This window comes from Neomonachus schauinslandi, chromosome 11 (assembly GCF_002201575.2).
Source record: "Neomonachus schauinslandi chromosome 11, ASM220157v2, whole genome shotgun sequence".
Lineage (NCBI taxonomy): Eukaryota > Metazoa > Chordata > Mammalia > Carnivora > Phocidae > Neomonachus > Neomonachus schauinslandi.
The window spans coordinates 12,043,272-12,059,501 of NC_058413.1; the positions used below are offsets into that span (position 1 = coordinate 12,043,272).

Here is a 16,230-nt window from a genome sequence, read left to right on the forward strand (position 1 = left end):
TCAGACAGGATCTGCATCACTAGCAGTGACACTACTTTTTTCTTTCTTTTGTTCTTTTCTTTTTTTTAGAGGGAGGGGGGAGGTAGGGGCAGAGGAAGAGGGAGAGAGAGAATCTTAAGCAGGCTCCACGGGGCTCAATCTCACAACCCTGAAATCCTGATCTGAGCCGAAATCAAGAATTGGATGCTTAGCCAATTGAGCCACCCAGGAGCCCCAGTCTCTTTCTTGATCTACAAGATAAGGACAATAATATCACCTGCCTTAAAGCATTAGGGTGACTAAATTAAATATATAAATTCCTAAGCATAGTGCCTGTAACGTGTAAATTTTTATTAATTATTATTAATTTCATCATAACAGAAAAGTGGTAGTGTGATACTTGTAAAGTGCATTGGTTTTTTCCAAGAAAACTACAGGAGAAACAAATCTCAAGATTTGGATTGCAACATCTTCTTGCTTGGTTTTGCAATATCTATTTTCTCCTTTATCCCCCCCCCCTTTTTTTTTTACCCTATATGCCCTAAAAGACAGAATACTTCTACTTTGTTTTGAAAATTTTGTTATGTGCTTGGGATATAAGAAAAAAATAATCAGGTTAAGAATAAGCATTACTCCCCACCACTCCAGTGGTGGTGGGGGGTGGGAGGGATGGGGTGGCCGGGTGATAGATATTGGGGAGGGTATGTGCTATGGTGAGCGCTATGAATTGTGTAAGACTGTTGACTCACAGACCCATACCTCTGAAACAAATAATACATTATATGTTAAAAAAAAAAAAGAAGAAGATAACAGGAAGGGAAAAATGAAGGGGGGGAATCGGAGGGGGAGACGAACCATGAGAGACTATGGACTCAAAAACAAACTGAGGGTTCTGGGGGGGGGGTGGGGGGATGGGTTAGCCTGGTGATGGGTATTAGGGAGGGCACGTACTGCATGGAGCACTGGGTGTTATATGCAAACAATGAATCATGGAACACTACATCAGAAACTAATGATGTAATGTATGGTGATTAACATAACATAATAGAATAAAAAAATTTAAAAAAAGAAGCATTACTGTCTTGGTACATTTAGAAAAAAATGTAATTACTTATACTTTTCTGATAGGAAAAATATATAGGATTTACTTCTTTTCTAATTGGGGATCTTTGTGGGCAACCCACCCTTAATGAATGATAAAAATTAATACCCTGCAATATAAGAAGTCAAATGCTTGAGTGATGCTGTGAAATTGGATGCAGCCATAGGAAATAGGTCACAGTATGTGGAGGCATTAAACATCCTCTGGGAGAATAGACCACATTCTTGAAGTAAAATAAAGAGTAAGGGAAGATATTTGAAGATAGCCTTAACCCAAGAGAAGAAGGAGGTGAATGGAGGCACAGGAGCGATATTTAAGGGGGAAATCATCCCAGAAGAGGAATCATCCCATGTTCTGTATTATGATTCTCTTGTATCTTACGATATAGATGCCTTATTGGAGGAACTGGAGCGCTCCACCCTCCAAGACAGTGATGAATCCTCCAGCCCAGCTCCTCTTTCCCTGGATGAGCACTGCAGAAAGGAGAGTAACCTTACTGAGACTTCAGAGACCCTTTCTGTTCAGAATGATGCAAGTCCCTTGCCGGTAACTTTTCATTTATTGCAGTACCTTGAATATACATGTTTGAGTGCCTTTCTGAAAATTAATTGTGTCTTACATGAAATGATGTGAAGGAGGAATCATGTATCCAGGAAAGAGAAAGAAAAATCCCTCTATGATAACTTGAAGGTGGCTGTTTTTTGAAAGGATGAGAATTGAGAAAATCATCATAGAAGAGTAAGCCTTTGAGAACTGCATTTTTTCTAATGAGGGCATGGTAACACAGTATTCCCTGTTTTACTTAGACTATTCTGGTAGGACTATCTGGGCATCAGAGCTGCATGTTGCAGTTTGACTGGAGTGGCACTCACCAAGACTGGGGGTCACCTGGGCAAGGCCGAGTGGCAGCTCAGACAAGTCTTTTCAGGGTGACTTTTTAAAGTCACAACTTTCCAGGTCTTATTTTCTGTTGAATGTATTAGGAAACTCAATTAGTAGTGTACCTACAGATGATGACATTCTAGGGAAACACAAACAAGCTATACTCATAAGAGATGGTATATAAGAAAAACCCAGAAATCCAATTTATTAATTTCTGGTTAGAGTCAAAACCATCAAGTAGAATGGAGAACAGTATTTGCTGATTCGTATATCCCCTTCCTGTTGGTAAGTCTACATGAATCTACTTTATAATTAGGAAGTTGCTTGATGAAAATGGAATTAGTTTAAGAGGAATTAAGTAGATACTCTTCATATGCAGTGTTTTGAACAGTATTCTGATTCATCCTTGCACACTTGGTATGAAATCACAGGTTGCATGGACCTGAAATTTGAGCCTGTGTTTCTTTTCCCCCTTTAACTGTTCTTTCCTTCTGCTACATATATACAGTTTTTTTTTCTCATATATACAGTTTTAAGGATACACATTTATTTCCCTCCTAGGAAGCTATTGTCTTTTCTCCTCAATGCAAGATCACAGCCACAGGCTCTTAGCTTGTTTGCTACACTTGCCCCCTGCATTTTATTTTCAGAGTAGCAGCCAGAGTGATCCCGTAAAACTTAAATCAGATCTCATCGTTCCTCTACTCAGAACCCTACTGTGAATTTCCATCTCCATTTGAAGTAAAAGCCATGGTCTTTATGCTGACCTTAGTGGGGTGACTGTATGTCCTTGTTCACTCAGAAGAGCCCTGGGTTTTTGCTTGTTTTCTCAACATTCTATTATTGGCTTTGCCATTTACTGTAGATTTTCCATATTTTATGAAGTTTTCTTGTTAGCATTTTCACTAACGTAAACCAGGTTGGGTTGATAGACCTCCATTTAGTTCTTCTGGCTTCTTCCAACGTCTCATCTAGTAGCATGTGAAATATATTCAGTGAACAGAATTCTAACTTTATTATGGCTAAATCCAAGAGATGGCTAATGATAACTCATCTCTTCTTTCCCTGATCCTGTTCAGACAAATCCTAACCGGTAAGCACCCTTTCAGGGATAATATGCAGAGTGCTGGTTGTTAAAGCTAAGAGCTTAAGCACAATCAGTCAGGAACAGCCAACTCCTCTGGTGTTAGGTGGTGGCAGGAAAACTTTTGAGGCTTTTCCCCCAGCTGGCCACTTGGTATACCACCACTCGTGCTCATGAGGTGCATAGAGCCTCCTCAGGATCAGAAAAAAACATGGGAAACTTTGGCTTAATGTCATACAAATTATGTTTAGGAGATAGAGGCTAAGCATTCTTGCCGTTGAGTGTAGCATAATCTAAAAGTTCTCGGTAAAGCAGTTTTGGCCTTAATGGTATATGTAAAGCTGTAGCTATTTATTTTATTATTTGGCAATGTTTTTATTTTTGCAGTAGATGCTTTGAGCAGCATTTGGCTCAAACGAAAACCAAATCCAAAATTACATGTTTAGTTTTCTCAAGAAATTGATGGGAAATGTGTAATTTGCCCAAAATATTTGCCAACATTTCCTGGCCACCCTGGAGGCAAATAGATTACTGCCCCCTTGGAAGACAGGAGAACACAGGTAGGGGGAAGAAGCATCAGCATCTACTTCAGAAGTTAATAGTTTAAGAAGAGTGTGCCCGATGATTTAACATGTACAACTGCAGGAGGTGTGTCTACATGTCATGGCGAAGCACACCTTTCCATTTGGGTCAAGTAACACCTCTAAATTGGTTTTGCTCATTGTCAGTTTCAAGTTATCTTGTGCTTGTAACTAAAGTGTAAACGTGATGATTGAGTTGATGCCCTTTGTAAACCACCAAATAATGTCAGCTTTATATCAGTGCCACCTCAGTCAGAACGTTTGTTAATTCCAAAAGCTTTCGTTTTTTCATCCAATCCAAAGGATCGAAGTAAAGTACTTGGAAATTCATTCTTCTGTCAAAAAGAATTGAAACATCCGATATTGTTAATGCCATTGTAAATTTAGTTGAGAAGTTCAATATTGAAGAAAAAGTGGGGTTTTTTTTTTTTGGTGGTAATATGAATATAAATTTTGGTGGAGCATAGATTTATGATAAAAAAAAATGTTCTTTACAGACTTAAAAACCTATGAAGCAGAAACGTGCCTGGAATTGGTTGTGAGGTACACAAAATTCATGACTGCATCCAAAGAAGCTGCAGGATTCCACCAGTCAGACTAGAAACTGCAAATGTCAAAATTTACAAATATATATTTACATAATCACAGTACATGTATAACTCATCTACAAAGCTCTCGTGACAGAAGCTGATGTTGAATACAGAAACATTTCAGTATGGTTGCATATGCTTTTTCTGTGTTGCCTGTCATCATCAGATTTTAGAAATGCCTGAGCCTTTGAAAAAATGCTTTGTAAAGCAACTTAAATATAGGTTACATTATGTGCAAGATCAGTCAGAAATATTTAATCAAATTATTCAGTGAATGTAGCATGAGAATTCAGCTTTGAAGCGTTTAGCAAGTTGCAATTATGTAAAACAAAGCTTGCAAAAAGGAAAGGGCTCAAATGTCTCTTGACAAAAGCTGGGGAGGAACTGAACAAGTTAAAAGATGAGAGCTCAAATGGTTTAATTACCTAATTTGAAAATCGTGCTTTGGAAAAATCTTGCCTTTGGTGGAGTTTCTAATTTTAATTGGATAAATTTATATTCTCCACCAGAATGGGATGGAATTGTGAAGGCCTATGATTTTGCAGTATCTACATTTGGCAAAATGTTAAAAAGAATCATGAATAGAGACAACTTAAGAGCTCATCTTGTAAAAACATTACTGAAGAAAGGTGCTCCGGATGGAGGCAGAAATACAGCGCCTGTGAAAATATTGGGGCAGAAATATTTATACATTTTAATATGAGAAACAATTGAGGATATTCTCCATTTAGCAGAATATGCCCTGAATTTAGAGGATTAGCAGCAGCTGAGTGGGAGTATTTTCTTAATTAAAAAAATTATGGTTTATAGAGAAGCATCAATTAAAAGTGTCAACAACTTCAAAATATATTAATTATAAAATGCAGCTCTGCAGAAGTTTGCAATTTTATTAAAAATTTGAAAATAATAAAATCAGATTTAAAAAAGGCATCTTTCAGAAAAATTTCCACATCACAATGTTAGAGACAGCAATGGCTAGGTAACCAATTAAGGGATTTGAATCTATATCAAGAATAATTATTTACTGTGCTGTTTAAAAATGTTCAAATAATATAAAAGGTTTTTTTTTTAGTTAATGTTTAGGGGCGACTGGGTGGCTCAGTTGGTTAAAAATCTGACTCGATTTTGGCTCAGGTCATGATCTCAGGATGGTGAGATCAAGCCTCAAGTCAGACTCTGCACTCAGTGGGGAGTCTGCTTGAGATTCTCTCTCTTTCTCCCTCTGCCCCTCCCCCGCATGCGTGCACTCTCTTTCTCAAATAAATAAATAAATCTTAAAAGAAATTAATGTTTTTAGCTATGTGTCATTTAAAAATATTCTAGAAAATTTTATTTTGAAAATAAGTTTTCAACAGAATTATTTTGTAGGTCCATCAATACAATAAAACCAAACTTTTGGTCAATAAATATATATTTTAAAAATTATAGAGTATTATTTTTGGTACCTTCCCCTCATTCACTTTCAAGAACATCCCAGTTTGAACAATAAATTATATGGTCACCCTACCTGCTTGATCTGGCCCCTTTTACTCCCATCCCTGTCTCACCAGTTCACTGTGCAGGCCACCCCGGCCTCCTTTCTGTTCCACAGATGCTCCAGGGTGCTGGCCCCCTGAACCGTGTTCCCCCTGATACCTGCTTACTTCCCTCACCTTCTATGAATCCTCACTCAAGTGTCCCCTTCTCAGTGAGTCCTTCCCTGATCAATATATTTTTAATTGCTGTCTCTCCCGCATTTCTCATCTCCCACCTCCTGATGAGTTTTACATATTAATGGATTTATTCTTTTTCTTATTAATGTTTTTATTACCTGTTTCTCACCACCATAATGTAAGGTCAGGATAGACAGTTTTTATTTGTTCGTTTAGTTTTGTTTTTTGACTGCTGCATCCTTGGCCCTGGCACATGACAGGCATTCAATAAATATTTGTTTAATAAATAGTGAGTTGCTGGTCAACTACCCTTTAGAGACACACATTATTATTTTTTTTTTTGTATGTTAAATTTAGTTGTGTTATAGTCTTCCCCTAGACACCATCCTGTCTAGTTAAAGGGCTTTGTTCTGATTCATTTTGTTTGTTTTGTGGTTCCTATGTGAGTACGATCAACTTCTCGATTTCAGTGCTTTTGGGGCAGGAAGAGGGACATTATTATTTGGTCCCATTGCTGACTACTCTGCTTAGAACGTGGCCTTTTGCTGTGGGATGGCTGTTATTCCTCTGCCTTGTGAAAGATCTCAGAGATACGCTAGTTACCAGTCCCGTTTAGAAGCTAAAAACATCCCCTAATTCTGGGTGTAGATGAGTGCCAACATTCTCCTAACAGACACTCATTCTCTGCTCTTCTCTTTCACTTACATGTCTTAGGTGCAGCTCGTGTATACTACCCATATCCAGGAGCACAATATCTACAGGTATGTTTTTTATTAAATACTTAAAAAAATTAAAGTTATTAGATAATTTTATCAATCTGTGTTTGGATGCTTTTGCGTGTGTACATTATTAGAACTCCTGCTAAGTCCCTCCTCCTCTTCCCCAGTGTTTGAGCAGAGGTGGAATTCTGCCAAGCTCATTTGGCAGTTTCTCAGGGTACGTGGCTTCTAGATGGGTTGTCCAGGCTGGTGGGCTCTGCTATTTCCTTCACCACCTGAGAAAAGTGTAAATAGTTTGAGTCACCACACATGCTACTCTAAATAGCATGCTCCAGATCATGGAACAGGAAGTACCTAATGAAATTTCAGCAGGATGCCAACAAAACCAGAGCTAGGATCAGGGTCAAACCGAGACAAGAGGGTCTCTGCAGCATACTACGGAATATGTACTTCTAATGAATCTGTACTTCTTCTTTCTATATTTGCTCAAGATTTATTTAGCCAGGGAAGGGGGTTTCCTTTTAAAAACATTACATACTGAAACAGACCCACTTACTAAATCATTTCTTCTGGCCAAGGCTGATTTTCTTGTTCTCTCTTCAAGTAGTGCTTGTCATTTTAAAAAAAAATCAGCTTTCTGGGAAACAAATGGGAGGGCTTAAGAAATTAAAAGGGAAACAAGATAGCAAAGGCTCATGCGTGGTAAAGAGTACCACACCACACCTTATTTGGTTCTAGAATTGCAGCCAGTAGCGCACACATGACGCCAAATAAGGGAAGGACCTGTGTTATCATGAAGTCTTTTTATAACTTCTCACCTGAGGACTCTTTCTACTTCGATGGGAGTAAGGCCAGTTTATGAATATAATTGCCAGTTTATTCCAGTTCCAGGAGATGGCCTGGAGGGATGTCCCCTAGACCACCCTGTCCATCCTTCTTGTAAAAAAAATAAAATCAAAGCAAGCAAAACAACAAGAAAACAGTGCCTGGTGCACATAGGCTTGCAGTAAATATTGATTTTTAAAAACTAGGAAACCAAGACTTCAGTAGAAATATTAGTGAACACAGGCACCCAGAACAGAAAAGCCAGCACAACTGACAGCGATTTTTCTGTGTATCTGGCATTGTGATCAATTGATGGCATGCCAATGTATAAGTCTTTGATCTTTTTCCCATTTCTTTCTCTTTTGCTCTGCTCTGTATTCCAGGGGAGCTGACCCCTGTCGGTTGGGTTTTCCAGGCTCCAGGATTAGTTGGCTTTCGCTGGCTTTGACCAATGGGAGGCACTGTGCGGAGAGAGCTGGAGGGCGAAAGGCAGGGCAAGTCAGGACATTTCTTCCCCTAGTCTCTCTCCACAGCGTCATCCAGGTCAGCAAGCTACACCTCCTTTATGGCTTCAGCTGGAGCGAGACAGAGCCACTGTGGTTCCAGCATGTGCCTATCTGCCTTGGCCCCTGGCTTTTAGTAACTTTGCCTTTTTTTTTTTTTTTTTTTTGTCCCTTTGGCCTAACGGCTACCTGCTGTGGCTTATCTCTGAGTTACCTCAATATCTTCTGTTTACTTCTTTAGTTCTGCCATCACCTGTGTAATCAAATTTCTGGATTAAATTCCTCCTGCTTACTCCCAGTATGTTTGCATTTTCCTGAGTGGGCCGTGACTGATACAGCTCCCCAAGTACGGAGTGATACTTGCCCTGAAGATCTGTGTGGGAGATTGATAGGAAATCCAGGTGGCCTAGTCAATATGTAATAGACTGATACAAATCCGTATGGCTGGCGTAACTCAGAGCCGAAAACGCTCGCAGGTATAGAGCTTGAGACTCAGAAACTAGATTCCTGCATTCCACTTTCACAATTTCCTCTGTCTTGTTTAAGTGAACTGAATGTTGCTGTCAAGCTTGAAACTATGCAGTACTAGTTGCGAGTATAGTGACGTGATAATATTTCTAATGTAGTTATATATCAATAGCAGTATGAACAATAATTTAGAAATGTACACATGAACAAAAGTAATTTTGGTAAGAATGAGGAGAAAAAATTCATAAAAACATTTGCAGAGGAATGAACAGGAGAAAACTCCAGCACAGTGAAGCCCCTCATGTGAGGAGTCTGTATTCTTTTAAACACATCTCTTGTATTTGGATATTATTTAAATCTCTGACTCATGAATTACACTGTTGCTCATGACATAGCAGAGCACTTTTACCATCTTCAAGACATGAGGGGACAATTCAAAGGAGCTCTGATTTTGAGGTTCTTCTCTTTTCAGGAACACTTCCTGGAGTGATATAATCACCAACTCTTTAAGGCCTTTCCATTCTTAGTTAGAATATTATATTGTTGACTCAGTTACTATTAGGGTATCACAAATATGATCTACTTCTCTTTCCATACTGCTCTAGGAATCTTGCTAAAAACCAGTAAGAATTTTTTTGAGTAAGCACAAGGATGCCCCAACTGTGAGACAGACAGGTTTTTAGGGTCATACAGACCCATATAAGAAGCTACATTTTACATTTATTCTACACGGGGAAGCAGAGCAGAGAATGTGCCGACAGCCCTGCTGCCTTTTGTACTTTCAAGACACACGCCTGTGGCAGCAATGACTAAGGGATTATGACCTGAAAGTGTTGTGAGGAGTTCCCCTGCACTTTCTTGGAAGCCAACAAGGACCAAATCAAGCACTTGCATACCTGACCGTTTTTGTTTCTAGATTAAACAAAAAAAATTATGCCTGGCAGAAGGCCATGTTGTACCTAAAAGACAAAATCTTTTATCTTTGCAGGGGAAGATATCCACTTCCTCCTACTTTTTTCTTATAGCTAAATACTCAAACATAAGTCAGTAATGGGACATGTGGTACCCAAAAGACAGTCTTTTTTCCCTAAGAGAGGAAGGTATTTTCCTTCTGCCTTTTTGCTGGTTGATAAATACACAAAAATAAGTAAAGTAATATATCTATGTTTTCATTTTTGAAAATATATTTAGTGGAAGACTTACAATATTTGGTTTTATTTATGGCTTTGTGCGCATGTGTGCGTGTGTGTGTGTGTGTGTGTGTGTGTGTGAGAGAGAGAGAGAGAGAGAGAGAGAGAGAGTCAGAGTCAGTTTGGTGGATTGTTAGCTAAGCTTAGTTAATGTTGGTTACAACATTACTCCAGAGTCAGTTACCTATATGATTCAAATTCCACTTCTCAAAATTGACTCTGGAAATAATCAAATATGGGTGCAAATATTTATTTACTGTATTATAACAGTGAAAATCAGAAACAATCTAGGTGTCTAGTGATAAATGATTGGTTTTATAAAGTATGGTACATTCTACATTTGAAAGCTGGATAGCCTTTAAAGATCATTTTGGAGGATAGTTGAGCATGGTCCTAGAGGACATAAGCTTTGCAGTCTGTGGGCCCAAACTCTGTTACTTACCAGCTGTATTATATAGAGCAAAGCTTTTTACTTCTCTAAGCCCCAGTGTTTTCTTCTGGGGTGAGAATACCTAGCTCTTAAGGTTGTTATAAGGATTTAAGGAGAACATGTGTAAAACCCTTTATGGAGGGCCTGACATAGAGTGGACAGAAAGTGCTAGCTATGGATGCGAAGTTGGATAAGAAAATACATAAAGATACTTTAAAATATGAAAAAAGGTCATTCTCGTTTTCCAAAATTAGGCACAATCATAGAAGGGCATAATGGTTTAAGCCAACATGTCCAGAGTGATTAATTGCCTCTCAAAAGGAGAATTAAGTGTGATTTTAATTTTTTCTTTATATCTCTCTGCAGCTTTAAAATTTTCTATACTTACATTAACTTTATATTTAACCTTTTAATGGTAAAAATAACTAAGAATTCAGAAATATACAGAGTAAAAAGTTAGACCATCTCCCTTTGAACGTGTCCTCCTACCACCATTAATTGTTATCCCCATAAGTAACTGCTGTCAGATGTTTCCTTATAGACCTTTGTGTATGCCAAGTCACACTTACGTTTATGTGTTTATAAATTCACATGAATGGAAGGATAGTTTTCATATTGTTGTGGGCTTTGCTTTTTTAAGTTAACAATGTATCTTAGAAGTCTTCCATAGTTTGGGGCGCTTGGGTGGCTCAGTTGGTTAAGCGTCTGCCTTCGGCTAAGGTCATGATCCCAGGGTCCTGGGATCCAGTCCCACGTTGGGCTCCTTGCTCAGTGGGGAGCCTGCTTCTCCCTCTGCCCCTCCCCCCCCAGCTTGTGTGCGCTCTCTCTGTCTCTCTGTCAAATAAATAAATAAAATCTTAAAAAAAAAAGAAGTCTTCCTTAATTCATATAAATCTATGCCTGCATTCTTTTTAGCAGCTGCATGGTATTCTGTAGCATGTATCTATAATTTATTTAGCTATATGTCCATTTATTTTATTTTTAATTTGTTCATAAAGACTGTACTTTTTTATGTCTTAAGGAACATACTTCTACATATACCTTTTTATGTATATCTTCATTTTCTTGTAGGATAGAATCTTGGAAGTGAAATTGCTGAATCCAAGGGTATATGCATATGAAATATTGATAGATACTGCCTTGCAAAGGATATAATAAATTTACATTGCTACCTATGATGTATGTAAATGTATATGTGTAAGATAATCCTGACTTTTGCCACCACTGCATGTTATCAGTCTTTCAGATTTTTGACTAATGGGTAAAAATTGGTATCTCACTATTTAATTTGGATATTAAAGATTGAGATTGAACATATTTTTATATGGTAATAAAAATTTTAATTTCTTTTTCTGAAACTTGCTTTTTTTCTTTTAACCCCCTAGCCCATGTTTCTATTAGCTTGCCTTATTGATTTGTAGACTTTTTAATATTTGGATATTATTTATGTTTTAAATACTTATGTATGTTTAAATTTTTTTGAGATTAGCCCTATTGATATTTTTTCTTTTTTTTGCCTTCACTTCAGAGTTTATGCCTTTCTTAGGAAAGTCTTCATCACCCCAAATTATAAAAAATGTCCTCCATTTTCTTTTTTGTTAATGTTTAAATGAATTTATGTCTTTAATTCATTTAAAACTTATGCATGTGTAGAGTTTGTTAAAGATCTAAATTTATTGTGTTTCAGATAGGTTGTCATGCATTTTGTGTCTAATAGTCTATTTCTGATTATTTGAAATGGCACATTTAGCATATGCAAAATTCTCATGGTTCAGGAGTCTCTTTCTGGGCTTTCTCTCTGTTCCATTCCTTTGATCTGTTTGTCCGTTTCTTTACCAACATCACACAAATTTTATTGTCAATTTATAGGAACGCACAGCTATTGGACAGATCTTCCCTCTTCATCTCTTTTTTTTTTCCCCCAAAATTATCTTGAGTGTTCTAGCCCATGAATTTTAGCATCAACTTATTAATGAACTTGAATAATTCTATTAGGATTTCTGTATGAATTACAGTGAATTTATAGTTTAACTGGAGAAACTGACATCATATTATGTATCATCATTTATGTGCATCTCGTATGTCTACCAGTGGGTTTTTCTTCATAGAAGTCTTATTAGAGTGATTCTTTAATATTTTATAATTTTTTTGTTGGTATTATGAACATGTTCTTTTTTCCCAGTGGATTTTTAAATCAGCTACTACCGGTCTATAGGAAAGATACTAATTATTTCATTTTATTCTTTTTTTATTTTTAAATTAATTTTTAATTTTTTTTTTTATTTTAAGTAGGCTCCATGCCCAGTGTGGGGCTTGAACTCACGACCCCAATATCAAGAGTCACATGCCCTGGGGCCCCTGGGCAGCTCTGTGGGTTAAGCTCTGGCTCTTGATTTCACTTAGGTCATGATCTCAGGGTCATGATCACAGGGCTCCAGGCTGAGCGTGGAGTCTGCTTAAGAGTCTCTCTCTCCCACTGCCCCTTCCTGCTTCCTGCTCCCCCCCGCCCCCTCCCCAGCTCATGTCCCCACACACATGTTCTTTCTTTAAAAAACAAAAAAAGTCACATGCTCTACCCACTGAGCCAGCCAGGCGCCCCCTCATTTTATTCTCATACCCAGTAACCATCCTGGTATTTTCTATACATTCTAATAATTATCCAGTCACTTATCTTACATTTTCCAGGTGAGTGATCAAACCATCTATTTAAAAGAGAAAATAGGAATGAGAATGCTTTGCCTTTTTCTTTCCAATATATAAATCTCTTATTTGTATTCTTAAATGCATCCAGTAATGCGGTCTGCAATAATATTGCAGACCAGCAATGATAGTAGGATCCTTGTCCTTCTCTTCCCTCTCTTTTTTAAAGATTTTATTTATTTAATTTTAGAGAGGTAGGGGAGGGGCAGAGAGAGAGGGAGAGAATCTTAAGCAGACTCACCGCTGAGCACGGAGCTCTTCTCTTAATTAGAAATGTGTTTAGTATTTGCACATTAAATATGAGGTTCATTATAGATTTTATATTTTATCAGGTTATGAAACTTCTTTTCCTCGATCCTCAACAACAGGAATGGTGGTGGAATTTGTTTCCTACTGCTTTTCAACACCTATCAATATGTTTATAAAGCTTTTCTCTGTTCTTGGGTATAATGAATTATAGTAATCCTTTTTCTAATGTTGAACCACACTTGAAAGACTGGCATAACACTATCTAGCCAGGATGTTTTTAAAACTCATTTTTGCTGTTTTTATTGAACTTCCCTCCCTCCCCCCCCATGCATGCATGCATACACACATACACACATACACTGTGCTCTTTTTGTCTGGTGTTAGTATTGAGTTTCTGTGATATTGCTAGAACTTATTTGGTGATTTTCCATATTTTTCTCTGTACTGGAAATTTACACAATTCTCCCCAAAACCTCAGTTTCTGTTTGTTTTCTGTTTCAATTATTTACACTTTTAGTTCTTCTGTTTAATTATTTTAGGGTTTTTTTTTTTTTTTTTAGATTCTTGAGTTGAATGTTTTGTTTATTTGCTTCTAGTCTCTTATTTTTCAATATTGCACTTAAATCCATTTGTATTTTTTCCTGTTATAATAGCATATTGGTGGGACGTCTGGGTGGCTCAATTGGTTAAGAGTCTGCCTTTGACTCAGGTCATGATCCCAGGGTCCTGGGATCGAGTCCCACATTGGGCTCCTTGCTTAGCGGGGAGTCTGCTTCTCTGTCTCCCTCTGACCCTCCTCCTGCTCATGCGCCCACACACACGCGTGCACACTCTCTCTGACAAATAAATAAATAAAATCTAAAAAAAAAATATATTGGTTCAACTTTGAAGGGTGTGTGTGTGTATGTGCTTTCATTGCTATTTCTAAATAGGTTGAAAATTCAATTTATTTTTTTTCTTCACAAGAATTATTTGGAAGTGCTTTATTTTTTCTTAAGCGGGTAGATTTCTTATGATTAATTTGTATTAAAGCAATAGAAGAATATGGTCTATATTTACTTCTTAGAATTTATTGAGCTTTTATTCTGTGCTCTCGTACACAGTTAATTTGCTAACAATTGTCTGGGATGCCTGGGTGGCTCAGTTGGTTAAGTATCTGCCTTTGGCTCAAGTCATGATCCCGGGGTTCTGGGATCGAGCCTCTCGTCGGGGCTCCCTGCTCAGTGGTGAGTTTGTTTCTCCCTCTGCCTGCCGCTCCCCCTGCTTGTGCTTTCTCTCTGTCTCTGACAAATAAAATCTTTAAAAAAAATTTACTAACAATTGGGCAAGTATTTGAATAGACTCTGTATTCTGTTTCTTGGGTTCAAATTTTAATCATCAATTTATTCACAATTATATGGTTGTAAAATGAACATCATGTACATTGTCTAAACTCTCTCAGTGGTCTTTTTCTGTAAAGGGCCGACAGTAAGTATTTTGACCTTGGACCACAAGGTCTCTGTTGGAACTATCCAACTCTGTAAGAAAGCAGCAGTATGTAAATGAATGGGCATGGCCAAATTTGACCTTAGTTTGCTGATGCTTGCTCTTTATTCTTATCTTTTATTTTTCATCTGACAATGAGAGAAAGTGTAATACTTTATAATTTCAAAAATAATGCTTTGCAAATAAAAAATGTATATTGGGCCATTGTCTTCTTTTTTTTTGTTAAAGATTTTATTTATTTATTTGACAGAGAGAGAGAGAGACCACTAGAGAGGGAACACAAGCAGGGGGGAGTGGGAGAGGGAGAAGCAGGCTCCCTGCAGGGAGCCCCATGCGGGGCTCGATCCCAGGACCCTGAGATAATGACCTGAGCCAAAGGCAGATGCTTAACTGACTGAGCCACCCAGGCACCCTGGGCCATTGTCTTCTTAAAGGTCTTTTCAGAAGCTGCTTTGCACCTGGCCGTTGGGGGACAATGGCCTGCCAGCTACCTGTCTAGTGCTTTTCTTCACTTGAGAACAATGGTCAGTTTTTGAGATGACCAGAACGGAGATATAGAGACAAAAGGCAAGGAGACCTTTTTCAGATTTTTAGTCACTACCTACTTTTAAATACTCTCTTTCGGGGCACCTGGGTGGCTCAGTCGTTAAGCATCTGCCTTCAGCTCAGGTCATGATCCCAGGGTCCTCGGATCGAGCCCCGCATCGGGCTCCTTGCTCAGCGGGAAGCCTGCTTCTCCCTCTCCCACTCCCCCTGCTTGTGTTCCCTCTCTCGCGGTCTCTCTCTGTCAAAAAATAAATAAAATCTTTAAAAAAAAAAAAAAAACAGTCGTTAAATACTCTCTTTCTCTAGTTTTACTCACATCTAAGGGGTTAATAGTTAAAACTGCATTTTCTGTTATTTTATGTGTGGCTTAACATTTATCTAAGTTTTGATGTGTTAGGATTTTTTTTTCTCCCTGTAGTGAGGTCCAAGAGCCAAAGAAAGCACCACATCCTCCTAAAACCTCAGCAGCTGCTCAGCTGGATGAGCTCATGGCCCACCTGTGTGAGATGCAGACCCAGGTGAGTGCAGTTCCTGAGTGTGTCTCCGTGTAGCTCAGCTCTGCCGTCCCCTTTCAGCACTCTTGGTTGTCATTCATTTTTCCCAGGTAAATTTAATTCAGCAGATGAACTCAACTTTCTATTATGTATTAACACAAAAGATAATACGATGCAGGCTCTGATCTCAAGGAATGTGGAATGTGCTTGGTAAAATGAAGCAGAAGCCCATGTAACATTTGTAGATTAAAACACAGATGGTTTATCAAAATATGTGCAGCCAACATTAGGAATGTGGAGACTTTTATCAGAGGTGGGGATGGGATGTGGGATGGACTCCAAAGAATGGAAAGGGTTTGGACACAAAGAGATGAGAGAATAGGCCCTTCCAGTTGGCATGAGCCCCAAGGGCATGGGCATCTACAGCTGGATGCAATGTGGTGGGACTGTGAGAGACCTACCTGAATGGGACAGAGGAGGGCAAACAGAGGCAGAGCCAGGGAGATCAGAGTATGGCTTTGAAAGTAGGGAGGATGAGGAGTCCTGAGCCCCATACAGAGATAAAATCCGCCTCCTTGTTCTAGCCTCTAGAGCATGAGTGGTGAGCTCACATGGCCTGGCAGGGGATGGAAATCAGAGAAGTGGGCTTAATAATTTATTAAGGGAAATCATCTAGAATTCTTAAGGTGGAGAATTCAACCACTCTAAATTGGAGGATTTGATATGCACACATGAGTGGCTATGAAATAAT

The 16,230-nt window shown here is 38.4% G+C and overlaps 1 protein-coding gene across 1 annotated transcript in view; it reads left to right on the forward strand.

The window, feature by feature from the left end:
* Positions 1-16,230, forward strand: part of LPXN (leupaxin) — a 41,697-nt gene that overhangs the window by 2,983 nt on the left and 22,484 nt on the right. The window contains exons 2-4 of the mRNA XM_021684867.2: positions 1,470-1,627; positions 6,585-6,631; positions 15,404-15,503. Coding sequence (XP_021540542.1) covers positions 1,470-1,627; positions 6,585-6,631; positions 15,404-15,503 — 305 coding nt within the window. The remainder of the gene's footprint in view (positions 1-1,469; positions 1,628-6,584; positions 6,632-15,403; positions 15,504-16,230) is intronic.